This window comes from Lissotriton helveticus, chromosome 1_1 (assembly GCF_964261635.1).
Source record: "Lissotriton helveticus chromosome 1_1, aLisHel1.1, whole genome shotgun sequence".
Lineage (NCBI taxonomy): Eukaryota > Metazoa > Chordata > Amphibia > Caudata > Salamandridae > Lissotriton > Lissotriton helveticus.
Window position 1 is genome coordinate 117,593,287 of NC_136057.1, and position 26,641 is coordinate 117,619,927.

Genomic DNA, 26,641 nt, shown 5'->3' on the forward strand with positions numbered 1-26,641 from the left:
ATCTTTTAAAAAAAAGACCAGGATGCCATAAGCTCAGGTGCAATCAAAGGAAATCACCAATTTGACTGTTGTTGGGCTGCTAATATACAGTAATTTACAGGGTCAACAGGCCCCTCACAGTCCTGGGCCCCGTGCCACTGCACCTGCTGCACCGTTAGTAAACTGCACAGAAGCATGGAGTCAGCAAGCACCAGCAGGAGTGTGTGATGAATGGACCAAGAACAGCAGGAGCATCTGCCGTCCGCTGGGAAAACACGAACATGGACTTCAAACAAAATATTATCTCCAAGCCTAAGGCTGAAAGAGATATCTTCAACCATGAGGAGCGCAAATAAATGAATGCTTGCAGTGATTCATTTGTTTAAAAAAAAAAAAAATGTGCCAGTACTCATGCCACCGCTGTTGCTGCACACGTGCAAAACTGGCGCTGCATTATTAGTTTAGTGCCTTATTGGCTAGTCCTCCTGCTGGGGGAGTAAATCATTAGGGACCACTTGTACAAAGCATTTTTGCAGTCGGAAACGTCCAACCACAAAAATGCTTTTACAAATGTCCCAAATACAAATTGTGATTTGGTAACATGCTACCTACTCGCAATTAGTGTGTGCGATTTAGTATTTAAAAGGGGCGAGTTTACGGCATTTCTTCCTATTACTGAATCTGAATGGGCTGTATGAATGTTTTGCGACTGAATCAAGGTCACATTTTACTGACTCCCTGAAGTAGGTGGTAACCCATTTGCAAATAGGTAGGGGTCCTTCGAAGAATGGATAACAAATATTTTTAAGAGCAGGCAGCAGTTCCACGGACCCCACTGTCTACTCTTAAAAAATTTAACGAAAAAGCTAATTTTTTTCTTTTTAAATGCACCCCATTATCCTTTAAGGAAAATGGGCTGCATAAAAAAAAAACAGACTGCTCTTTTTTATCATTTTAAATGCATTCCATTATCCTTTAAGTAAAATAGGCTGCATAAAAAAAAACAGACTGCTTTTTAAAAAACCAAATCATAGACATGGTGGTCTGCTGACCTCAGTAGGCTCCATCTCTGTGATGGTTTTGATTCCAAATGGGTCTCAAATTGCGACCTACCTCACTAATATGCATGAGGCAGGTCTATTTGGCATTCGCTAGCAATCGCCAATGAAACTCAAAAGAGTTTCATACATTTCGAATCCCGATTTCCAAATTGCAACTCGCAGAGTATCGCAAATAAGAAATCGGTATTCCTGATGCTAGTTCATCCTGCCCTGAGTCTTGGTGTATTTTACATTCTTCTATTGAGGAAAGCAAACAAGCATTTGAAATGCAATAGGTCTCGCATTAGGAAAGTTTGAGCTATTGGTATTGTAAATGACAAATATTTTATTTATGTGTTGGTTTTGGAAATAGAAAAATTAATAGCTTTGTCATTTACAATGCCAATAGTTGTAAGTTTCGCAAATGTGACACCTATAGCATTTGTAATACGATATGTGTTGAATTTACGTACCTTAGATTGTATATAATAGTGTGCACATTCTTTCAGAAAGACATGCTCCAATAAAACTAAAAGTAAACTTGAGCATTATCTCCACAAGAGAGGGGCATACAATAGACCTGCCTAGTGCCATATATCCACTGATGGCGCTATATAAATACAGCTAATATCTGTATTAGGCATGCTTGTAAATTGTATAATAGCTCACAAAACAAAGGAGTGCTATGTGACACCTTCAGACTCATTCTAGCACTTTGAAGTTTTGTATTTTCCATTGCAGGAATAGGCCTTTAAAAACATGTTCTATTGGGTTAAAGAAAACAGGACTGTCTGCATGTGTCTCACCTGTCAGGGAGCACTTTACATCAATGCAGAAAGAGGCATGAAGCAGCAGAAAGAAGGACTGCAAAAGAAGCTTGGAGAGCGGGGAAGAAAGCAATGCACTGGTGCATAGGTACATTATAGGAACATTCAGTGCTAGGTGGAGAGTACGCACATCACGTAACTTGCATAGAAAGTGTAGTATGTAAACACTGACTGACACCCGGAAGCAGTACTCTCACACAGATGCACGAGGTGGTACTCACACAGAGGCGGAGAGTGCGTCTCCATTGCGGCGGTCCTCACATACAGTTTGGATCAGCTTCTCACGCACTGCTAACTAGAGAATACTAGGTACTCCCTGCACACCAATGGAATGGGTTGGGTAAGCCTACTGTGGAGCGAGGGTTGCGCCACGCCAGAGTCGGCGGTGCCTACGTCCAGTTGGAATCTGGTACTCACGCACAGACACCCACAGGCACCGCGGTGAGGAGTCACTCAGAGGTGGGGGCGACTGGCATCACTGTACTGCCTGGAGTACTTACATACTGCGCGGTGAGGAGACACTCAGAGGTGGGGGCGACTGGCATCACTGTACTGCCTGGAGTACTTACATACATACAGGGTGAGGTACTTACGTACATACAGGGTGAGATACTTACGTACATACAGGGTGCTGTACTTACATATGCATACAGGGTGAGGTACTTACATATACATACAGGGTGAGGTACGTACATATACATACAGGGTGAGGTACTTACATATACATACAGTGTGAGGTACTTACATACATACAGTGTGAGGTACTTACATATACATACAGGGTGAGGGACTTACTAATACAAAGGTGGAGGTGCTCACATACGCACAGGGTGAGGTACTTACATACATACAATGTGAGGTACTAACATATACATACAGGGTGAGGTACTTACATATACATACAAGGTGAGGGACTTACATACATACAGGGTGAGGTACTTACTAATACACAGGTTGAGGTGCTCACATACGCACAGGGTGAGGTACTTACATACATACAGGGTGAGGTACTAACATATGAACAGGGTGAGGTACTTACTAATACACAGGGTGAGGTAATTACATATACATACATACAGGGTGAGGTACTTACATACATACACGGTGAGGTACTAACATACAAACAGGGTCAGGTACTTACATATACACACAGGGTGAAGTATTCACATACATACAGGGTGAGGTACTAACATTCAAACAGGGTGAGGTACTTACATAGAAATACAGGGTGAGGTACTTCTACACATACAGGTTGAGGTACTAACATACAAACAGATTGAGGTACTTACATGCATACAGCTTGAGGTACTCACATGCATACAGGGCGAGGTACCTACATACATACAGGGTGAGGTACTCGCATACATACAGGGTGAGGTACGTATATACATACAGGTTGAGAAGTCATATACATTCAGGGTGAGGTACTTACATTCATACAGGGTGAGGTACTAACATACACACAGGGTGAGGTACTTACATTCATACAGTGTAAGGTACTAACATACACACAGGGTGAGGTGCTCACATACATACAGGGTGAGGTACGTATATACATACAGGTTGATGCGCTCACATACATTCAGGGTGAGGTACTTACATTCATACAGGGTGAGGTACTTACATTCATACAGGGTGAGGTACTAACATACACACAGGGTGAGGTACTTACATTCATACAGGTTGAGGTACTAACATACACACAGGGTGAGGGACTTACATACATACATGGTTGGTTACTCACATACAGGGCGAGGTCCTCGCATACATACAGGGTGGGGTACTTACATACATACAGGGTAAGGTACTAACATGCCTACAGGGAAAGGGACTTGCACATACATATAGGGTGGGGTACCCAACCAATGACATACAGAGGCACCTATGCACTCCCATTATACCAATGTAACTCACTAAGAGGTGGGGACTTCATACATGATGGTACTCTACTCACACACTGACACCCGGAAGCAGCGAGGTACTCACAGCACTCCGGTGCCTGCTGGCACCGCGGGCACGGCGTCCAGACCCAGGTGCATGCAGCGCATAGTAGCCTTGAAGCAGAGGCAGCGGCAGGCCCGCGTCCCTGGGAGCAGGAGCAGCAGGAGGGCCGCCGGGGGCCCGCACTTCGCCCGCATGGTGCTGGCGGCAGCCCCCGCTCCAGGTCTGGGGAACAGCCGGACTCCGGGACTCCCAGCTGTGGAGAAGGGACTCCAGACCCGGCACATCTGGGTTCACGTTACATCCCTTCCCCGCCTTCACATTACTGTTCATAAGACCCTCACGTACAGCCCAGCAGGCTCCCTGCCCGCCGAGCTATCCACCCCCAATGTCTGGATTTACTTAGCCGCCAATCTCCCTCGACAATTTGCATGTCACCTCCCTCGAACTTCGTCCCGTTACCTAGCACGCCCAGCGTATTACCCCAAACTCTTTGAGGGAGCGGCCTCTGCCTGGAAAGTAGAGTTTGGATGAGTAAGAGGCCATGAGAGAAAGGGAGGGGGGCTAAAGGAGGGATGAGGGGGTGGGGGTTCTCTGTATGTATGGGTGCGTGCATGGGTGCTTGTGTGTGTGTGTGTCTCTGGGTATGCGCATGCGTGTTGGAGCTTCCGAGGCAGGAGATGGGCACGGCGCCGTGCGCGCCCACGAGGTGCAATCTGCGCTCGTGCACCCTCTCTTGTCCACATTCCCAAATACGGCTGACAATAGGTCTGAAGCAGACAACAGCAATCAAAGCTTCGCTTTGAATGCAGGTCTGCTCGACCTAAAAAGTGCTGGGCTTAAAAAAAGAAATTAAAAAATCAGTCTGGACACAGTACTTACTCCTTACAGGAGGTAAATCAAGTTATACCTGGCGGCACTCATAGATACAGGGCTGCTCAGTGGGTTAGGTGCTTTCCATTTGGTTGTGGCCACACTCTTCACTACCGAAGCCTGAGCGCTGTAGAGCTTACAGAGCGACACAAAAATAAATGTGCGCCCTATAGGAGGGGATCTTAAATGCACAGACTCGAACCCTTTGAAATGCAAGATACAGCAGGATTTATTTAGGAAAATAGGTCTACATACATCTGCAATAACCACAGTTCAACTACTAACTCTTAAACATATGTGGTAAAAGGTATGAAGGGAAGGGAAAAGAGCCCCTGTTCCTCTCTGCAGCTCCAACGGTAATCAGGCACCACAAAGAGCGAGCAGCACCTGGGCTGAAGATGGAAGCAAGTCTGTTCCGAGAGGCGAGTACCTCTGTGCGCTGCAGAGGGGCATCGGGCTTTCGATTTGTTAGCACATTGGCATCTGCAAATAGGGGGCTGTGCTGAGAGCCCTAGCTGTGAGCTCAAAGTTGTTGTGACGTGTAAGTAGTAGTTTAGTGTGTGATTTGTAAGATGGCGAGGGAGCGTTGCGGCTGTGCCCTCATGTAACGGCGTGAGCAATGTAGTAAATGAATCCTATATTTGGTTGGTGCAATAGAATCAACTAGCAGTGAGAAACGCTCTGGACATTTATAAAGAAATAACACGAGGGTGTGATTGGTTACCGATCATATCTCCTTACATTCTTGTATGGCTGCTCGCAATCACGCTTCACAGGTGACCAGAGCTGCAATTACGGAGCCGGGAAAATGACTCATCTGAATGATGCTGCCTCACTGCGGGCACATATGACTAAGCATGCTTGCGGCAGGGTCAGAAATGACTTCTCTAAATACGTTTAGCACAGGCATACCATTATGCACCGAGTGCTTGCTTTTTGAACACTTTTAGCTGGGACTTAAATATCATCATTGCCCTTAAATACCGAACAATGCTAATTTTTATTTATTTTTATTTAAAATTTTATATAGCGCGCAGTTACCCTAGGGCATCCCAGCGCTTAACAGGACACCAACAGATAAAAACAGTCAGTCAGGTGCAATCAAACAGGGAACAGATGAGTTTTCAGACATTTGCGAAAGCGCAAAATGCAGGTCTTAGCGCGCAGTTTTAAAGGTAGGGAATTCCAAAGCCTCGCAGTGTTCACCGAAAATCTCCTCCCGCCCGTGCGTGCCCTCTTTACTCTGGGGACTAGGAGGAGATGTTTCTGGTCAGAACGCAATGTTCTGTTCGCTTTGTATGGCACTGCTAAATTTCTCAAAATAGGGGGTCCTGTCCCCTGGAGAATTTTGTGGGCTATACAGAGTGCCTTAAATTTTACTCTTTCCCGCACTGGGAGCCAGTGCAATGCCTTTAGGGCAGGTCTAGCTGACTCGGTTCTGGGAGTGCCCATGAGCAATCTGGCCGCCGCATTTTGGACCTGCTGAAGTTTGTTAAAAGTAGATTCAGGGGCACCCAGAAAAAGGGCATTGCTATAATCGAGTCGCGATGTTATCAGCCCCTGAATCAACAACTTCCTGGATGGAAAAGGAAGAAGAGGGAAGATTTTGCGAGCTGAACGTAACAGGGCGAAACAAACTCCTGCCGTTTTTTTAGCTTGGGTCCTGAATGAAAGATCAGGTTTCAACCAGACCCCCAAGCTCTTAATCTCCTCTTTCATGCTGGGGAGATCGCCCATACAACTAGGCCAGCTGGTCAATGGGAGTGAGGGAGCTTTATTCCCTAGCAGCATTATCTCTGTCTTAGAGCCATTCAGCTTAAGAGCTGATTGGTCCATCCAGGTGTGGACTTCCGACAGGCATGAGTACAGCAAATCGGGATTCTCTACCAGTTGTGAAAGGGCGACCACTAACTGAGTATCATCAGCATAGCTGGTGATCTTGATGTTATAAGGGGTCACCACATCCTCCAGGGGGGCCATGTATACATTAAACAATGTAGGGCTAAGGGAGGAGCCCTGTGGCACCCCCCACTGGAGGGGGATAGATGTAGTCCGATTGCTGCCTTCCCAAACCTGATATGCACGTCTGTCAGAAATGACCTAAGCCACTTCAAAGCGGCCCCTGCCACACCCACCCCTGACAGTCGCTGAATCAGCACCTGATGATTAACGGTGTCAAACGCCGCACTAAGGTCCAGGAGGATCACCGCCACTGATCCTCCTGAGTCCATAATGCGTCTGGATTCTTCTACGACTGCCAGGAGGGCAGTGTCAGTGCCCTGGCCTGGACGGAAACCGGTCTGCGAGTCTCGGAGCAGTCCATTCGACTCCAAGAAGCCTGACAATTGGTAATTCGCTAGTCTCTCAGCAATTTTGCCGAGGCCTGGCAGAAGAGATATGGGCCTAAAATTTGCCAATCCCGCCGTGTCCAAGTTAGGCTTTTTTAAAAGTGCCTTAACCACTGCTGTTTTCCAGCTTGGTGGCACCAAGCCCTGGGAGAAAGAAGCGTTCATCAAATCAGTGATAGGAGTCACTATGGAGGATGCTACTTGCTTTAAAAATGTCATAGGGACTGGATCCATAGGGGAGCCACTTTTCATAGATCTAAGGACTTTCAATACTTCAGCCTCTGAAACTGGGCCGAAAGTATCTAGAGAGGTAAATAACTCTCTAGGCTGAATTAAGGAGTTCTTTTTTCTGAGTCTGTTGAGGTTGAATGTTCTGAGGCAGGGAACTAAGTATCTTTCCTATTTTTATGTGAAAGAAGTCTGCCAGCTCCTTACACTTCTGTTTATCATGTGTAACTACAGGTTCGGGAACTTTAAGGAGTTCTTGCACCACTTTAAAAGTTTCCCTAGATGAGTTTGAGGCCGATCTTATGCGCTCTTCAAAAAATTGGGCTTTTGCCAGCCGGAGGGCAGCTTTATAACCCCTCATAGCTACACGATATTCCTCTCGCTTATTTGCCTCTAATTTCTTTCTCCATACCCTCTCTAGCTTTTTACATCCTTTCTTAAGCAAGCGAAGCTCAGCAGTGTACCAGGGAGCCGAGCCGATTCTTTTCTCCCTCTTTTGCACTCTCTTATTAGGAATGTGGGCATCAAGCAAAGCAGTCAACCATTGGTTGAAGTTCGCATCTCCTTTAATCGGGTCTGACTCGGGAGAAGGAAGCGAGTCTACCAGTTTGGAGGTCCAGTCATTGATCGATAATCTGGACCAAGCTCTGTCCACCAGGAAAACCTGTTGGGCGGGTGTTGGGGGTAGCTCAACTTACATTCAACCGAGACCAAGAAGTGGTCGGACCACGGGAGAGGATATGCTGACCAGGCCAGGAGACGGGGGATATTAGAAAACATTGGGTCTAATAGGTGACCCTTATCATGCGTGGATCCTGCATTAATTAGTGCATGGCCTTTATTTTAAAAGGGACGGATCACGCCCGGAGAGCTACAGCTGCCTGTAAAGTCCTGCAGCCTCTCTCAGAAACTAGTGCAGCAAACGGCATGCGAAGAAGAAAGATGCTGCACAACTTGTGAACCTCGGCAACCCGATACCTGCCGTTTAAGAGGCACGCTGCAACGTTCTCCCCTCTTCTGCTGTGGTATGTTGCTAGGCCCAAGATCTGCTCTCTGTGCTCCTTCTTTTTTTCCACGCTGCTCGCTTTTGAAAAGCAAAAGCTGCAAATTGTGCCTCAGTGATGTGTGAAGTGTATGCGCTTCGCAACGGAGTTTGCGCACTCGTGGTTATTACACTATATGCACGTACCCTACAGGGAACACTGGCCATTAGGCATTTTTGACTATTAGCCCTAGCTAAATTACAAAATTCCAGTAAAACTTACTTTGGGGTAAGCAGGACATAAGATTGTTACAGTGAAAATGGATCTATCTTGTTTGTATTAACTGGTGTTGTAGAAACTTTCGTTTTGAGTGAAGTTCCTGGCATAAACTGTGCAGTGATAGGGTTCAGTTCAGTGTGTATTATTTGGTGCCGTTGCATATGTGCCTTTCGATTAAATCTCTTCTCACACCCAGTACAGCGATGAGGCCTCTCACTGGAGTGTAAACTTCGGAGCCGTAGAAGATGTGCCTTACCGGTAAAGCTCTTCTCACACACAGTGCAGTGATAAGGCCTCTTTCCTGTGTGTGCACTTTGATGCCATACATCGCCTTTCTTTCTGAGAAAAGCGCTTGGAAGACACTTTGCAGTGATAGGGTTTCTCTCCTGTGTGTTTGGTGTTACGAGACTTGACTTTTGATTTTAGCTCTTCTCGCACACAGTGCAGTAAAAAGGCTTCTCTCATGTGTGTACGCTTTGATGCCGTACAAGGCCTCCGTTCTGGGAAAAGCGCTTTGAACACACAGAGCAATGATAAGGTCTCTCTCCAGTGTGCATTAGTTGGTGCGTTTGTAGATTTGCCTTTTGATTGAAGCTCTTCTCGCACACAGTGCAGCGAAAAGGCTTTTCTCCTGTGTGTGTTTTTTGATGATGTACAAGGCCTCCCTTATAAGCAAAGCGCTTGGAACACTCAGTGCAGTGATAAAGCTTCTTTCCTGTGCGTACGATTTGATGCAGTACAAGGGTTGCCTTCTAAGAAAAGGTTTTGGAACACATGAGGTCTCTCTCCTGTGTGTAAACTTAGATGCCGTACGAGGTCTCCCTTTTGAGAAAAGCACTTTGAACACACAGTGCAGTGATGAGGTCGCTCTCCTGTGTGTGTTCTTTGATGCAGTACAAGGGTCGACTTACGAGAAAAGCGCTTCTCACACACAGTGCAATGATGAAGTCTCTCTCCTGTGTGTATACTTTGATGCCGTACGAGGTCTCCCTTTTGAGAAAAGCACTTTGAACACACAGTGCAGTGATGAGGTCGCGCTCCAGTGTGTATAAGTTGGTGCTTTAGTAGAGTTGCCTTTTGCCTGAAGCTCTTCTCACACAGGGTGCAGTGATAAGGCTTTTCTCCTGTGTGTATGCGTTGATGCTGTACAAGGCCTTTCTTATAAGCAAAGCGCTTGGAACACACTGTGCAGTGATGCGGCTTCTCTCCAGTGTGTGTTCTTTGATGCTGTAAAAAAGTTGCCTTTTGAGTGAAACACTTTTTACACGTTTCGCATGGATATGGCCTGAGGCTGGTGTGTCCTTTTTTGTGCCTCACAAGAAGTGTCTCATTGATGAATCCTTTCTCACACACATTACAAGCAAAGCATCTCTCGCTCATGTGCATTCTGCGCCGTTTTTTTAAGTAGATATTTTTTGTAAAATTCATCTTTCCTCTGGAACCTTAATGGCTTTCTTTCACATTCATACTTTCTAGATGTGATTGTTGTTCTGCAAAATAGAAAAAACATTGAAAATTACACATGGAAAATATTTATTGAAAAAGCTGCATTGTTATAATATGGAGAAGTGAACAGTTGCAATTCAGGGAAAAAAATGCATGTTCTAAGAAAAAGAGTCACAGTTCCCTTTGAGACACAAATGGTGGCTAGTCCTCCTACATAAAGTGCGTTGACCTAGTCCTGCAGCAGGAGCATGCTGGAAAATCAAGTAATTCACAAGAACCACTGTTAGACATGGGGTTTCTGGTTGGCTAGGGTAGGCACCTAAGCCAGGCAGAATCCACCACTCTAGTCAGGGTAAGCCAGATACACACCCGAGATAACCTGCGCTCACCCTCTGGTAGCTTGGCGCAGAGCAGTCAGGCTAGTTTAAAGAGGCAATGTGCAAAGCATTTGTGCAACACACTAGTGCAGCAACACAGTGAGTACACTACAAAAGGAACTCCACGCAGGATTAAGTAAAAATAGATTCTATATTGTACATCAAACAAGACCAAAATGACTTAAATCACACCGTTAGTGCAAATAATGCAGGTTTGATAGAGAAAAACACATAAATTACTATGAAAACATAGGTAACAGTGCACCTGCGCTCCTATTACACTTCATATGGTAACTATAGTGAACGTGGTTGAAGTGATTGCATTTAGAAACCAAACGTACGGCGCAGGAGCACCTACTAAACGCCATACAGTAATGGAGATTGAGTCTTCCAGCAGTTCTCCTGTATGGACGGTCCTGCGCCATTCTTGAGGTCATCTCCAGAGCAGAGACAATGCTGAACAAGAAATGCCCCTCACGCTCTTGCAAATTTGGAGCCCACCGGAGCCACTTGAATCGGGTCTCTTTGCCCAAGGGAAACCAAGCCACCCGTGAAGGAGAGCAGGGCGGCTTTACCACTCTGCTCGACCCAACCCGCCTCACAGTACCTTTGTGGGTGCAGGGTCACTGTCATCAGGGCATCTGTAACTTGCTAACAATGTTGTCATGTCTCGGAAGTGGGACCCGATGTTGAGAGCTTTGTGCAGTATACACGTTAAAACCAGAGGACAAGGCTGGCTGGAATGAGCCTCAGAATGCTGGCCGCCGCATGTTACGGAACAACGTGTAATCGAAAGGTCTGCCTCGAAGGCTGTGTGCAGCTCCTGTAGCTCTGCAGCCTTGGACGCAGCACTGTATCACCTCAGAGCAAGTCTTCAGGGGGCTGTTCCTCGAGTCTCACGACCACGACCAGAGGGGACACACTAGTTTGTTCTAGGTGGCATCTGACGGTGGTGATATCTTGCCAGACTCCGGGGGTGAGGTTCACAATACAATTCAGCTGCAGTGAGCACGCTGGCTCAAGGACGTGTTTGTTTCTCTGGTAATGCCTCCAGGGGAAACAACGCTGTTCTCGCTAGAGAAAAACGCTCACCACATGCTGGTTTGTAAAACATGGAGCACTTCCCTAGAAGGCACAAAGGCACTCCCCTGGTCAGAGCGCTGCACTGCAGGGCCATGATGGTCAGAGCGCTGCACTGCAGGCCCATGGTGCACTCTCCTGTAATGCACAAAGTTTTACCTTGGTGCAGAAGGGTGCACTGGCGACATGCTAGCCCTTGTATAATGGGCTCACCCAGCAGAAGTCTTGGAGAAAAGAGGCAACAAGGTCTTTGATGGCCCTGAGATCTCAAGAGAACAGGGGGCAGTCAAACAAACCCTTGGAGAGCACTTCAGGGCACAAAAGGAGGTGGCAGGCAGCTGACAGCACATACAGTTAGGTTGCAGATTGGCAGTCCCTCCTGCAGCCCAGCAGCAGCAGGTCAACACAACAAGGCAGTTAGTCGAAATGGTGGTTGCTCCTGGCAGCACAGTAGTTCTCATGGCAATGAGCAGTTTGTAGAGCCAACAGTGTTTGGCTACAAGTCCCAAGCAGCGTCTAAAAACATGGGATCAGAGCTCCAGTACATATACTCAAAAATGTCTTTCATGAACGGGGGACTTCAAATGAACCCTCAGAAGTGTGCAACAGTCCCTTGCAGCCCATTCCTGGCTCCAGACGATCAGTAGGGGGTAAATCAGCCCTTTGAGTGAGGGCAGGACACAACCTATTCAAATGTAAGTGTGTATCACCTCTCTCCCAGCCCAAGAAGACTATCAGCATGCAGATGAATGCAGATGTATCCCCTGTCACACCCAGCCCCTCCCATTGGGAAAGCTTGGTTGTCATGACTCTTCCAAACATGATAGTTGCAGGGGTTTCCTCTGTGGTTGAGTGAGGGGGTCAAACAGTAACCTCAAAGAATAGTGTTCAAAACACCTTCGAGGTCGAGCTTCCCCAATGCAGAATGCTGAACAGATTTCTTTAGAGTACTCATGAGGCGTTCTACCAGACCATTGGCCTGGGGTCAAAGGGGAGTGCTTTTTTTGATGCTTTATATTGAGATGATTTAGAAAGTTTTTGAATTCTCGACTATTAAAAGGTGGGTCGTTGTCAGATTTTAAGATTGCAGGTAGAAGTCATGTCGCTAAGATGCCATCTAGGTTTTGAATAACCCTGCTCATGTGTAGTGGATGAAATGTCTTCTACCAATAGAAAATGGGAGAATTGATCAACAATAACTAGAAGATAATGTCCATTATCCAGAGGGCCATAAAAAAATCAATAGCAATTCTCTCCCAAGCATGATGGGGCAATTCTGACACAATCAAAGGTTGCTGACTAACTTCCGATGAAAGTCAGTTTCATATGGGACAAGTCTTCAAATCTTTTTTGACCCTTTGGTCAAAATACGGAAACCAGACTCGATCACGGAGAGCTCTCTTAGTGGCAACTATTCCTCGATCTCCTTCTTGGGCAAATTCGACTACTTGTTGTCAGAGATTTTGATGAATAACAATCCATGTACCTTGCAGAATGAGGCCTTCCTGTGTTACTGAAAGTTCATCTCTTACATTTCTGAACTTCATATACTCGCTGTCATTAGTAAGAGGTCTAGAATACTGGTTCCACAACTTTTAATCTTGACATGCCACTACCTTAGCTTGTGGCAGTGAATATTTGCTCTAAAGCAAAGGCAGTTGGTGTGCTCCATTTCACAATAAATTTGATGTAATCCTCCACTGTCTTAGATGGGGTACCAGGGCATAATCAGCCAGTTTCTGATCTTTCACTGGACGATGAAGAATCGTGTAGTTGTATTCTTGTGACCTCAAACCCCAACGCTCAATTCGAGGAGGCATTTTTGCTGTGGGATTGAAATATACCATCAACAATGCTTGGAGATCAGCCACTAATGTGAAGGGCTTTCCATACACAAACACATGGAAATTATTCACAAGCCCAAACCAGTGCCAAACTTTCTTTCTCAGGGTGCACGTATGCACGTTCAGTTTGTTGCAGGCTCTTATTGGCATGTACCACAATATGTCTCGGGAATTTGGCGGTCCCTTGTGCTGTACAAGGATTGCACCTAACCCTACAGGGCTAGAATAAACTGCAACCTCTGTACGGAGTTTGGGATCAAAGTCGGGTATTTCAATGGCATTCTCAAAGGCTTGCTTGATTTTTTGGACGCTCTGTTGGCCTTCCGCAAGCTCCTGAAAACGCATCTCTTCAAGGCTTCGCTCTAACATTGCAGTTCATCTGCCGCTCGGTCCATAAGCGCTAGGAGGCCTCAGGGGAGCTACGCGCTATATAAACTTAAATTCATTCTTCTCACACTCATCTGACCAATGAAAAGACACATACTTTTTGGTTAGTTCTGGTGCAATGACCATAGCAAAGTCTTGCATGGATCTAGAACAGTAATGGACCGTTCCAAGAAATAATCGTAAGATAGAAATGCTTTGTGGGGGATTGGCAGTAGACAATGCTTGTACTCTAGATGGATCAGGTTTCATACCTCCATCAAAAAAGACATGGCTGAAGAATGTCAAGCTTTTCTTGCCTAGAAAAGGTTGCAATGTATCTGGATTTTTCTTCAAGGTCCAATTGGTAAGATCCTTTATTTAGGTTGAGTCGAGAGAAGAACTCTGGGCCATTCAATTGAGGTATTATATCAGCAATGTGTGGATTGTGAGTTTTTTCTCGCTCAGTTGCCTTATTGGCCTGACGCATGTCAACAATTATGCGTACAGGTCATTCACTGTCTCTTTTAGGCACTGTTACAATGGGAGAAAGCCATGGTGTCGGACCAATGGAGCGTTCAATGATGCCATATATAAGTAAAAAATTAGGTTCCTTTTCAACAGCTTCTTGCAAGTGAAACGCAACTCGTCTGTGTCTTTGATGAAAATTCTCATTTATGTGTAATCTTACTTTCATTGTTTGACTTTTCCCGACCAATAAAATAATGAAAGAAATCGACTTACAACTTGATGATGAGCATTCATAGTGTAGTTCACTGATATCAGTCCCATATCAGCCAGCAGCACTATGGAAATTTAGCAAACACTTGAAGCTGTTCCTTGAAGTACATGAATCGGCACATTCATCACAGTTTTCTTCTGTTTCATCATGGCTACAACATTTTTATTTGACTTTTGAAGGGCGTTGAGGCAGCCCATGAGTATACTTTAGTCTTTGAGTTCGTAAGTTGTGGTACCGGAGATAATTTGCGATACATCTCCAGCGGCATAATATTTATCGACGCACAGCTGTCTTCATGTTGAATTGTCTTCACTTTGGATTTTTTCTCACATTCGACTAGCCCCATATGTACATGCCTTTTTGAAGTAAACATCAATATTGCACAATTATCATTGTCCCTTTCATTGTAAACAGACACAGAGGAATTCTTTCTCGATGATTTAGACGATTATCAACTTCATCTTGTGTCGATTTGCCTCAATTGGTGTGACCGCTTAGCCTTGTGGGAATACATCGAATGTCACTGACGTAGCGTTTGGTCGGACATTTTGTCTTCACGCTGCAACACACTTACTTTTATCTTCACGTTGCAAGTCATCACAAAATAATTTGCTTTACCACAGTCTATGCATATCTGTCCAATTGCGAGACATTTACCCCCATGTGGAAATGACAGTCCATGTCTGTAACACGTTTGGTCGGACATTTTGTCTTCACACTGCAACACACTTACTTTTATCTTCACGTTGCAAGTCATCACGAAATGACTTGCTTTACCATAGTCTATGTCTATGCATATCTGTCCAATTGCAGGACATTTACCTTCGTGTGGAAATGACAGTCCATGTCTGTAACACGTTTTCTTTTTCTGTGGAGACAGGACATTGTGCCCCTCGGCCTTGAACCTTGTCTTACTTTTCGAGCTCATGACTGACGCACTTTGGGCGCCTATGGCCTCCATGTTAGTCACTTGGCAATAAGCACTCTTGTCAGCACAAGCAGCCTTGAGGACTTGATACAAGATCAGTTTCCATCAGCATTCGTCGTTGAAATGCATACGACAGACATCCATTGATTACTCCGAGGAGGGTTGCCTCCTCATCATAAATTAATTTAATTTACAGTGCTTTACCAAACATCCAGTCTTTGAACCAACTCATCAATGGTCGTACATGGTCCTTGGCATTCTTGGCTGAATATGTATCTTTTATAATTCACATTTGTCACTGGCTTAAACTGGACACTAAAGGCCTTTTCCATTTGATCATATGTCTTTTCACCTTCTTGCAAATTCTTGTTCATGGCTTCTTTCACTCCTTCACCGGTCATGTTTCTCAAGATACTTTATACTCTTTTTCATCTATTGCATCTATGAACTCTTCAAAAGTCTCTATCCATCCATCGATCGCCAATATTCTCTTTTTTTGCAATATCGCACGCAGTTGGCGGTTTTAAGAATGCAGCAGCTGTGTATACATTGGAGGACAGTAGTGCTCTCTCAGGCACTTCCTTTAGAACTTGATCAGACAGAGCTTTTCTAGCACCTCGTGATGTGCTGGCTTCGGGGTCAGCCTTAATGGCTTTTGGAGCTTGGATCTCGTCCTGGCTCTCCATCGGAGCTCCGTATGTTATGGCTGTCTAAGGAGTTGTTCTGAGCCCCTTAGGCCACAGCTTTGGTGGTAGGCCGACCTATTAGTCCCCCTGGCCAACTGGCCTTCTCAGGGGCTCTAATGCCCTATGTCCCAAATGTCAGGGCTGCTGAATTCGCAGTGCGCAATTGTGCTGGGCAAAGGAGTGCATCTCACTTCTACCTCATTCAGAGAAGCCCCCAAAGGAATGCTGGCCTAAACATGGCAGCTGCTCACTACTTGCTGGGCAGCTGTGCAATCCAAAAAGATGGGCACTGGCACCCTCTGTCCCCCACTGGGATTCTAAAAAAATAAATGGGCCCAAACGTTGCAGCTGCCTGCGCTTCGCAGTGGAGCTGTGGGAATGCACCGGCTGTCCTGGCACTCACTGTGCCTCTGGCGCCCAAAATAATGCCCCACAAGCAATGAGGACGGGCAAAGTGCACATGGGAGCCCCGCCCTGGGACTCTGAAAATGAACTCTGCCCCAAATGTTGCAGTTGCCCACTGTCACACAGGGCAACTGTAACTAAATCTGGCCAACACGGGGAAGAGCAGGGGCCTCTAGTGGGAGATTAGACTGGAAAAGGGCCCAAAACGTTGCAGCTGCCCGCTTCTGCGGCGCAGATGAGAAAATGCCACAAGTACCAACAATGTGCCTAGAGCGGCACCAACACGGCGGTGCATTCAGCCCCCCTCACTCACTGGGGCTGCACTGGCAGATTTCTCTGGGTTCCGGTGTGTGGGAGCAGGCACCGACAACGTGACTCATCTCTCTCCCAACCCTGGAACCCTCCTCACCTAGTCGGGCGGTCTCTCTCTTCTTTTGGTCCAAGGAACGCGGGGTAGGCTCCCGCCCGCTTCCTTTCTCCTTTTTCCACAGGTAGGCTCCCGTCTGCCTCCGGCTTCTTGCAGAGCGCCCCGCCCACAACAAGGCCGCTCTTGTGAGAAGTTGACCTGATATATGATATTTCAAGATTATATTTGGTAAAAACAACAGCAAGCTCAAATCCCACCGCTGCCACCAATCTGAGAAGTTGGCCTGATATATGATGCTCACTAGTTCTAGTGATCACCTTGTATCAGTCCAAACAACCCTTATGGTGATTGGTTGTAAGTCAACCTTATAGACCAGCTATCCTAATGGTAGCATTGACAAAGCAGTCTTAGGCTAAACTCTTTTGGCATGTGAAGCCAGCTGTTTTACCACATATAACCCCTTGAATACCAGATGAAAGGACACCAGACAGGTTGTTATGAAAATAAACAATATATTTATTAATAACAAACACCTCTGAACTCTTTATGAGGTCAGAGGGCTAAGCACATGACAATCTCTTAGGAAAAATACGATAAGTTGCACAAAATCACAATGGTGCCCTAGGGGCACGACAAATCATATACTAAGTAAATGGTATAAGGAAATCGATAGAAGGAATGGAGCTGTCCAGATGCTGTAGGTTCGCTGGGACTACACTAACCTAACCTCAGGTAAGTAATAGGAGGCCCACGGGACACGTGTGCAGCGTGTGAACTCACACGCGAGATGCGGAACAAAGACAATGGACAGTACAGTTCGAGAAAAACCCTGACTGGTTAGGACTAAAACGACTGTGAATCTGGACACTAGGAGAGTTATTCTACCCTTGAGCACCGAAATGCTCTTGTTACCTCACCCACGGGCTGCGGGTGCATAGGTGCGAAGTCGTGTCGGGTTTCTGCGTTGAAGTCTATGGAGCCTGGAAGAAAAGATGCTGCAGGCGACCAGGTGGAAGATGTCATGTGCGATCCACGGGTGGATCGAGGAAGAAGAGGACCTGAAAGCAGAGGGGACAATGGTCAAAGTCACTAGCCAGTGACTGGAGTGGAACCAGGAAGGAACCAGATGTCGTCGTCGCGATCAGGTGAAGAGTGGACGCTTGTTTCTGCAGCCACGTGGACCAGGAGGTGTCTTCGACGACCAGGATGGAGGCACGAGCTGTCCCACGCAGGCTCTCGCTGTCGGCGGTGTCGGATCCGGATTTGGAGTCAACAGGCCTTGGAAAAGGCAACCCACGCGGTGAGTGGAAACGGCATCTGGAGTGGACCAGGAGGGTCCGGGGTTCTCCTCTTTTGGAAGGGAGCAAGGGTCAGTCTGGAGCAACCAGACCAGCAGTGAAGATTTCAAGAATCATCGTCTAGGAGGTCACTAGCCAGCCCGCAAGTGACCAGACAACACGTCGAGCAGCAATCAAGCAAAAGGGCCCCACGCAGATCTCGTGGATGCTAGGGGGCTGGTCTTCGGTGCAGGACCTGCTCGGGGCTGGGGCTTCTCAATCCCCAAAGCACTTACTCGAGGATGCCTCTGAAGTCGTGCTGGAAGCGAAGTGCAGTTTCTTCAAGATGGCAGGTCCCACGTGTCTCGTCGCACCCACGGGTCTCAGCTGTGCTGCAGATGTGAGTTGAGGTCGGAGAGGTCTGGAAATCCGAGTCGGGCTCTGAAGTCTGGATCCTTGAGGGAAGACGACAAAGTGAAGCCGCTGGACGCTTGATGGTGACTGCAGTTGCAGGGTGGACACTCCTTGCCCACAAGGGAGATTCTTCAGTCTTCTGTGGAGCAGAACGTTGAAGTCCAGAGTTTCTTCTTGTAAAGTTGGGCAGGATAATCTAATTTGAAATGGGACCAGCTTCTACCTTTATTCTCCTAAAGGGGGCTGTACTGTGACTAGGTCCCTCCCATGGGTGGGACCAGGAAGGGGGGTTGTTACACCCCCTATCCTTTGTCCGGTTTCACGCCAGAGCTGGGGCAGGGATGCCCCAGCAACTGGTTTGAACCGGTGTATGCACAGGACACCTTGTGTGCCCCAGGCATGTCTCATTCCTTTCAGGCCTGTCCTACCCAATACACAAAATCCTGTCTGGGGTGGTGCTAGCACCTCCCAAGGCAGGAAACCCTTTGTCCGAGCCTCCCTCGCTGGAAGGACTCCCAGCAGCAGGAGGTCAGACTTGTGTCTGTGGTGGCAGCATCCATTTTGTGATGCCAAGGTTCGAGTTAACTTTAACCGGGGTTCGTAGTTACATACATGTCGTGTCCCTCTAAAAGGGTGGAATGCTACCCCCGTCACCAGAATTGGCGAGGGGGTAGTATTCCAATTCGTATGACACCTTACTCGACATGTTTTGATAATGATATACCAAAGTTAGCATTCAACCGCGAGGATTATAATGCACTTAAGAGTATATGGTATAGCGTTATCAAGGAACAGCTATTAGGACTTGGTTCCCCAAGCTGCAGACGGGCTCAGCTCATGCCAGAGCACCATCTCACATAATTCCAAGCACTCTGCCTTCAGGATTGATAAGGCCTGCCATAGGAGTGACTGACAGGAGTATATGTGTCCATTTTAGGGTTAGATATAGGTATACTATATCTACAGCAAAGGGTGATTACACCCCCTTGCCCCAGCTGTCCTACCAGCCAGTTGTGTCTGTCTAGATGGCCAGCCAGGGGTGGCATAATACATGCTTCAGCCCCTGGTACGCCCTGGGTACACCTATGCCCTGGGTACCTAAGGTACACTGTACAGGGACTGATAAGGTGGCACAGTACCAATTGGTAAATGCACCTAAAGTACATGGTTGTCAATTTAGAGAGAGAACAGCTAGGCTGTGGGTCTGATTAGCAGGCCCACAGCCAGGCAAAGTTGTAAACCAGTGAAGCAAAAATCTGGGGTGACCATAGGATTGCAGACCCTACTCTCCTACAGCTCTGCCTGGCTTCCACGTCGCCGCGGGCAGCGTGGGGGCCCCTCTTGTAGAACCTCTGTATTCTCGGCGGCGGCGGCCTCACGCCGGGGGGGGGGCAGAACCGGCGAGATGGGCTCACACTTTGTTTTTTTTTTAAAGTACTGATACGTGGAAACAGCGGCAATGCGGGGTGGGCACACGCTCTTTCAATAAAGATGATTGCGGGGTGGGCACCCGCCGGCAGCACACACAATTGTGGGGTGGGCTCCTGCTTCAATAAGGAGCTCAGGGGGGTTTTGTGGTTCTGAAAATGTCTGGACTCATGTAATTCTGGACTCCAGAGTTATACTTCGTCGTAACAGGACGAATCTAGTATCAAAAGACCGAGAATGATGAGTACACTATGCACAAGCATTTTCGTCGTATTCGAGCGACGATTTCACCTCGAAATCGTCATTTACGTCTCGAACCCTTGGCTTCCATTTTGTGTACGGCAGCCATTTTAGTGAGTTGCCCTCACACAGGCAAACTGAATCAAGCCGAATTCGATTCCCAAAGGACACGTACACCTTGATTGACTTTTCCCTGACATGGGCAAGTTGGAACCATTGCCCCAGGCCGAGCCCGTTTGGTCAGCTCCTCTCCCAGTGGCCGAACAAAATAGCATCAAGGCACAGCCTACCATAAAACCCTTTCATCGCACACACACCCTGCCGAACCCTGCTCACACCTGTCCCTGCTCTTTTCTCTTACTTACTTTATGATGGGGAGGTGACCGTTTTTATTGGGGGTCCACCGATATCTGATGAGAATGTTGGGCCTTGCCGGGTAATTTATTGTGGGTTGTACAAACTGAACTATGGCCTTGTCATCATGACTCTGCTTTTCTTTTGTAATGGTAACATGTCTATGGTATACTAAAATGCGGAGAATGTTTGCCTTAAGCACAATATTTCGTATAAAAGGAGAAGCCTGACTTTGTGAATTGCGACAGTCTCCTGAGAATATACTTCCCGTGTGTTGTACTTCTAGGACGCTTGTTACCTTGGTTGCAGCCAATAAAATCGATCCTTGACTTCACCTAGAAGACTCTGAGTTTCTGTGGTCTGAATCAGGAAAGGACTCGAGGTCTGTGGGTGTGTTTCCCTGACACCGCTGGGTTTACCGGTTTTTTACCGGTTCTGAAAAACCCGGTACCTCAGTTGGCGCCCAACGTTTGGGACGATTCCAGCGGTACCGGTCCAGCCAGAGGTTCGTGAGGAGCTTCGTGAGAAAATTCTGGAGGAAGGCCTGCCACTTCATCGACCCCTGCATGTCGACGTGGTCCGAAAGTCTTTTGCTGCGAGGTTCCCCGCTTCCCGACGGCTACGAAGGACTGCTGCCCTGGCTATCGCCCTGATTTGGACCCTTGAAGTTTGGTAGAGCGAAACACTGAGACGAGTCTTCTGGTGACGTAATCGATACCTCAGTTAAGTATAAGTGGAGCGTCTCCCAGTCCTTAGTTGGTCTTAGTTTTGGTATCCTTTGGGATCTATAATTTGGTACTTGCAAGCGCCAAAGCCGAAGGACTCGTGTATTCACGAGAAATATCGTAATCGATAATCCTTTGAAGTTTGGAACTAGACTAGAGAGCGAAGATGCCTGGTCTTAGACTTGGAAATTTGTTATGTCTTGGTTGTAATAATAGGGACTCCCGATTGGAGGACTCGTGTCCGGTTCCTCCGATTGGAACTCCAACATACGAATTATATGTAAAACATGGGGTAGGCCCCATCACATATAACGAAGTGTGGATCAAATACACCAGAAAAGATGGTGTTTTAAAATGGCCCCAATATGGTAGCTTTAATACCGAAATCCTAGATAACTTTGAGGTCAAACTTTTTAAGAAGAAAGCCCGGCCGGCAATGTTTGACTCTTTCCGCCTATGGCGTAAGGAGGCCAAGCAGAAGGAAATTAAACTAGAGAAGAAAAATAAGAGAGAAAGAGGTATTTCGATAATGCAAGCTGCTATGCAGTTTAAAGATAATGAAGAGGAACAAATGAGTGAGCAGCTGCACAGGCAATGTAAAATGGTAATAGACAGATGTTATCCAGTTTTACCAAACCCCTAAACAAGATGCAGCAAAAGAACTTGAAAAAGATCCGTTAATGACGCATTTGTTAAGTTCGCCACCGCCCTATGCGCAAAATGCCACAGCACCTCCGCAACCTTTAGTTGCGCAACCTGTAGTTGCATTGCCTCCTGTTCCTCCGCAGCACCCACCAGCTAGTCTTCAGCTGGCTTCTGCTCCTCTGGTGCAGCCTTCTCAAGGCCCACCGATCACATCTGTTTCAACTGTGTTTTCTACGACTTTGCCTAGTGCACCTTCTACTTCTCCTAATGTTTCCCCTGCTATTGCCTCTGCTTCTGCCTTATCTCACCCTGGTTTTTCGCCTGTTCTTCCGTCAGTTTCTCCTTCCGTTCGACAAAGAATGGCCAGCACTGTTACTAATCTTTTCTCACCTTTTCTCGGGTCGCCTAAAACGACCCCTAACACGGAACGAAGACAGTTGCGGAGTCAACTGCCTGACTATAGAGAGAGAGATCTATTGAATCGTTTAGCGCATAAATGGGTCATGGACACTGTAAGGTATGATGTAGAGTCTGTCATGGAAGTCTTTCGTCAATGGGAAGCGCCGAAACAGAGATACGTTTTTGAACAAATGTGTGTTTTTTTCTGTGAATATTTAGAAGACAATGATCTAGAGTGCGACCCGCCCGAGTTGTTTCGCGTGCGGTTCGATTTCGCAGAGGGCATGATTGTAGGTCCCGATGTCGAGAGAGCAGTTGAGGTATTGTTGTCGTATCGGAGTAAGGGGAACACTTCTCGATCGCAATCTGAGCGTGGTGAAAATGGTAGGAAAAAGTCGCGACAGTACCCCATGAGAGAGGTTCCCCCACAGTGGAGAGAGGGTGACCTACAAGCTAACCCGCCTGTTCAGCCTCATTTTCAGCGTGTATGGGTACATGTCCCATGGAAGTGAGCCGAAGTTTTAGCCCTTAAACAGACATTACCTGATCCGCGGAAAAACCCCGCAGGGTATTACAAAGAGTTGTCACAGACTGATGGGTCATGTATCATGAATTTAGCCGATATCGATATGTTATTTGGGAACGTTGTTCCACAGCCTTTATGGGGTAAGATTCGTCATACAGATCATGATCAGGAATTAGGTGATTCATGGGCTAATATTACTGCTGCAGATGCCTTACAAATTGGTGGTGCTAAACCCGAGCCTTTAATAGCAGAACTACCCGGTAAAATAATTGATTATATGAAAACGATAATGCCTGCGGTGCGAGTAAATTGGGACAAGTTGTCTGCATGTAAACAGAAGAAAGATGAAACGGTGTCTGATTTCTTCACCAGGTTTGAAGAAACGTTTGTCGACCACAGTGGTCAAGATATGAGCACAGAAGCTGGTCAGAGATTGTTCGTCGATAAATTTGTGCACAATCTGCTTCCAGAGTTGTGTAAAAAGTTAAAAGATTCAGAGAGTTCTTGGGCAGTCTCTTCTTCAGCACAGATATTGGCTACTGCGCAGTACTATGAAAATAGAGACAAAGACGAGAAAGATAAAGCAGAAAAGAAGACCAAAGAGTTGAAAACAAAGGTTTTGTTACAGCAAGCATATCCGCCACGTGGTGGTGGCGGCCAGAATGATGGTGGTCAGACTAATTATCAGAGTAATTATCAGCAGCCTCAACAGTATCAGAGGAACACGCAAAGAGTCGAGTATACTCAGCCACGTGTTCCTGTAGGGCCCAATCAGTGTTCATACTGCAAGGAAGAGGGTCATTTTAAGTATAGTTGCCCTATTCTGTTACAGCCCGCAAATGGTGGTTCAAACACAAGAGGTAGAGGTGCTCAACAAGCGCCTAGAGGTAGAGGACGCGGAAACGGCCCTCAAGACGCACGTCCCCTCCCACCTCAAAATTCTATGAATAAATTCGATCAGCAGAATAACGCCTCTGGTAGGACAGCTCAGTACTATGCTGACGATTACTATACAGAAAATGAGAATTGGGAATGTAATGATTGCTAGGACAGCCATAGACAAAGAGAGGGAGTCGTTTCAGTTCCAGTAGATCAGAATGGACCATACGTTGAGGTAATTACATCAGGTGTGTCAGAGCTTTTTCTGCTGGATACTGGTGCTACAAAGAGTTCTATTATGCACTCCAAACTCCCTGGCGCACCTTTGTCTGGCGAAACGAATGTTTCTGTGGGTTTTTCTGGCGCCCCGGTTAGAAATCCGATTTCTGAACCTTTGTCTCTTTCTGTTGGTCCTTGCGAATTAGAAGCACCCCTTATTCTGACAACAGGTTGTGGTGAAAAGTTGTTAGGATTAGATCTGTTAAAAAGATTGTATGCGACTTTGTACTGTTCTCCTTCAGGAGTACAACTTACTTTAGGTAAGAAAGTGGTTTCTCCAATGTACTTGTCGAGGGATAAACTTCCAACAGAATTGTCGCTTCTTCTTGATATTCTTTGGGCTACTGGTTCTAATGATGTGGGTCTTTTAGAAATCCCACCATATGTTGTAACATTGAAAGCCAATGTTAAAATGCCACGGATTCCCCAATATAAAATATCTAGTGAAGGTGAAAAAGCGTTGCTAGCAATCGTTCACGATCTGATGGCAAAATATGTCATCGAAGAGACAACAGGGAACGTTTGCAATAGTCCTGTTCTGCCTGTTTTTAAACGAACTGACCCTTCCCAGCCACCTGTTTACAGATTTGTGATCTATCTTAGAGAGGTGAATAAAATAGTTGTACCACAATTTCCAGTTGTTCCCGACATTACTGCCCTGTTAACTATGATTCCAGCTTCTGCTACTTGGTTTTCGGTGATTGACTTGAAGAATGCTTTCTTCAGCATCCCGATTGCTGAAGAGAGCAGGGATATTTTTGGCTTCACTTTAGGAGGTTAAAGCTTCCGCTTTAAACGCGCTGCCCAGGGCTACTGTGAAAGTCCGTCAATATATAGTCAAGCTCTAAAGACACAGCTTGATACGATTGTTTTACCTGACGGCGCTACTCTCATTCAGTACGTTGATGATTTGCTTGTCGCTGCAAATACTGAGGAAATCTGTAAAAAAGCCATGTTGTCTTTGTTGCATCATCTGTGTGATTTACATCACAAGGTGTCACTTTCCAAACTACAATATTGTTGACAAGAAGTGACCTACTTAGGTCATCTCTTATCGAAGGAGGGAAGGAAACTGACCCCAGAGAGAATTCAGGCAATAGCGAAATTGAGTGTGCCAAGAACACAGAGAGAAGTGCGTGCTTTCTTGGGCATTACATCATATTGTAGGCAATGGATTCCAAATTTTTCGTTATTATCCAAACCTTTGGTGGCATTAACGTGTAAAGATACACCCAATCCCGTTCCTTGGTCTGAAGAGTGTCAGAAAAGTTTTTCTGAATTGCGCACAGCATTATGTTCGGCTCCTGTGTTAGGTACCCCCAACTACAGTAAGCCCTCTATATTGTATGTCCACGAGAAACAAGGTTGTGCATTGTCAGTACTGACACAATCGTTTGGGGACAAGCAGCGTCCATGCGCCTATTTTTCATCGACTCTGGATCCGGTAGCTAAAGCATTGCCGAGTTGTTTGAGAGCCACAGCGGCAGCAGCTGTTTCCATTAGACAGTCTGCTGGTTTAGTAATGATTAACACCTTGATCGTTATGGTTCCACATGCAGTAGACACGTTGTTGAACAGAACCAAGACACAGCACTTAACTAGTGCTCGATTGTCAGGTTACGAATTAACCTTGTTAGCTAGTCATGTTCACATAAAAAGATGCAACGTACTAAACCCAGCTACGTTGTTGCCAATTGTAGAAGAATTAGATGCTTCAGAACAGCATGATTGTTTTCTTAGAACAGAAGAAGAAACGAAAGGGAGAATAGACCTCCTAGATGCTCCTCTTGCTGAATGTGATGGTACATTGTGGGTGGATGGTTCATGTTTCAAGCTTCCGAATGGTGATACGACTGCAGTGTATGCTGTCACGACCTTGCATACAATTGTTGAAACTGCACGTATTCCCCATAATTCAGCTCAAGCAGCAGAATTGATTGTACTCACGAGAGCATGTGTGTTGTCGAAAGGTATGACAGTGACTGTCTATACCGACAGCCAGTATGCCTGTGGAGTGGCTCACAGTTTTGGACGATTGTGGAAAGAACGTGGGTTCCTGACTTCGCATGGAGCTAAGATTCAGCATGGTCAGTTGGTGAATGAGCTTCTTGAATCACTGACCTTGCCGTTGCAAGTGGCGATTGTGAAACGTAGTGCTCACAAGAAGGTGACTGATGATGTTGGTCGTGGAAATGCATTTGCTGACGAGATCGCGAAAGAAACCGCAAGGAATGTGATGAGCCGAATGTATGTTGCAGGCCCAGCAAGATGGGTTTGTGATGTTGGAATGTGCGAAGACACGATAGAGAGTGTAAAGTCTATTCAAGCTGAGGCTACAGAGAAAGAGTTGAGCACGTGGAGAGAAAGTACGGGTAGAATGGATGCAAATGGTTGTTGGATTGAATTGTCAGAGCATCCGAGATGGTTGTTACCCGATGCGTACGTGCTTGCGGTAGTTACAATGGCTCATGGAATGGCTCACATCAGCGTGAAAGGGATTAGCAAGTTGTTGGCTCCAGCATGGCAAAATTCAGGAATTCCCAAGTGTGCAGAGAATGTGGTCAAGAATTGCATGGTGTGTCTGCAACACAACCCTGGTAGGGGAACCCCAACTCCAGCTGGTCATTTTGCGCCTCCTACGTATCCGTTCGAGGTTTTGCAGCTACATTTCATCCACATGGAGAGGTGCAACAACTTAAAATACGTACTCGTTGTTGTTTGTGCCTTCTCAAGATGGGT

The 26,641-nt window shown here is 46.4% G+C and overlaps 1 protein-coding gene across 1 annotated transcript in view; it reads right to left on the reverse strand.

The window, feature by feature from the left end:
* Nucleotides 1-4,892: 4,892 nt before the first annotated feature.
* The window catches only part of LOC144763903 (uncharacterized), a 68,453-nt gene continuing 46,704 nt past the window's right edge, over nucleotides 4,893-26,641 (reverse strand). Inside the window, exon 3 of the mRNA XM_078649975.1 lies at nucleotides 4,893-9,988. Coding sequence (XP_078506101.1) covers nucleotides 9,942-9,988 — 47 coding nt within the window. The 3' untranslated portion in view covers nucleotides 4,893-9,941. The remainder of the gene's footprint in view (nucleotides 9,989-26,641) is intronic.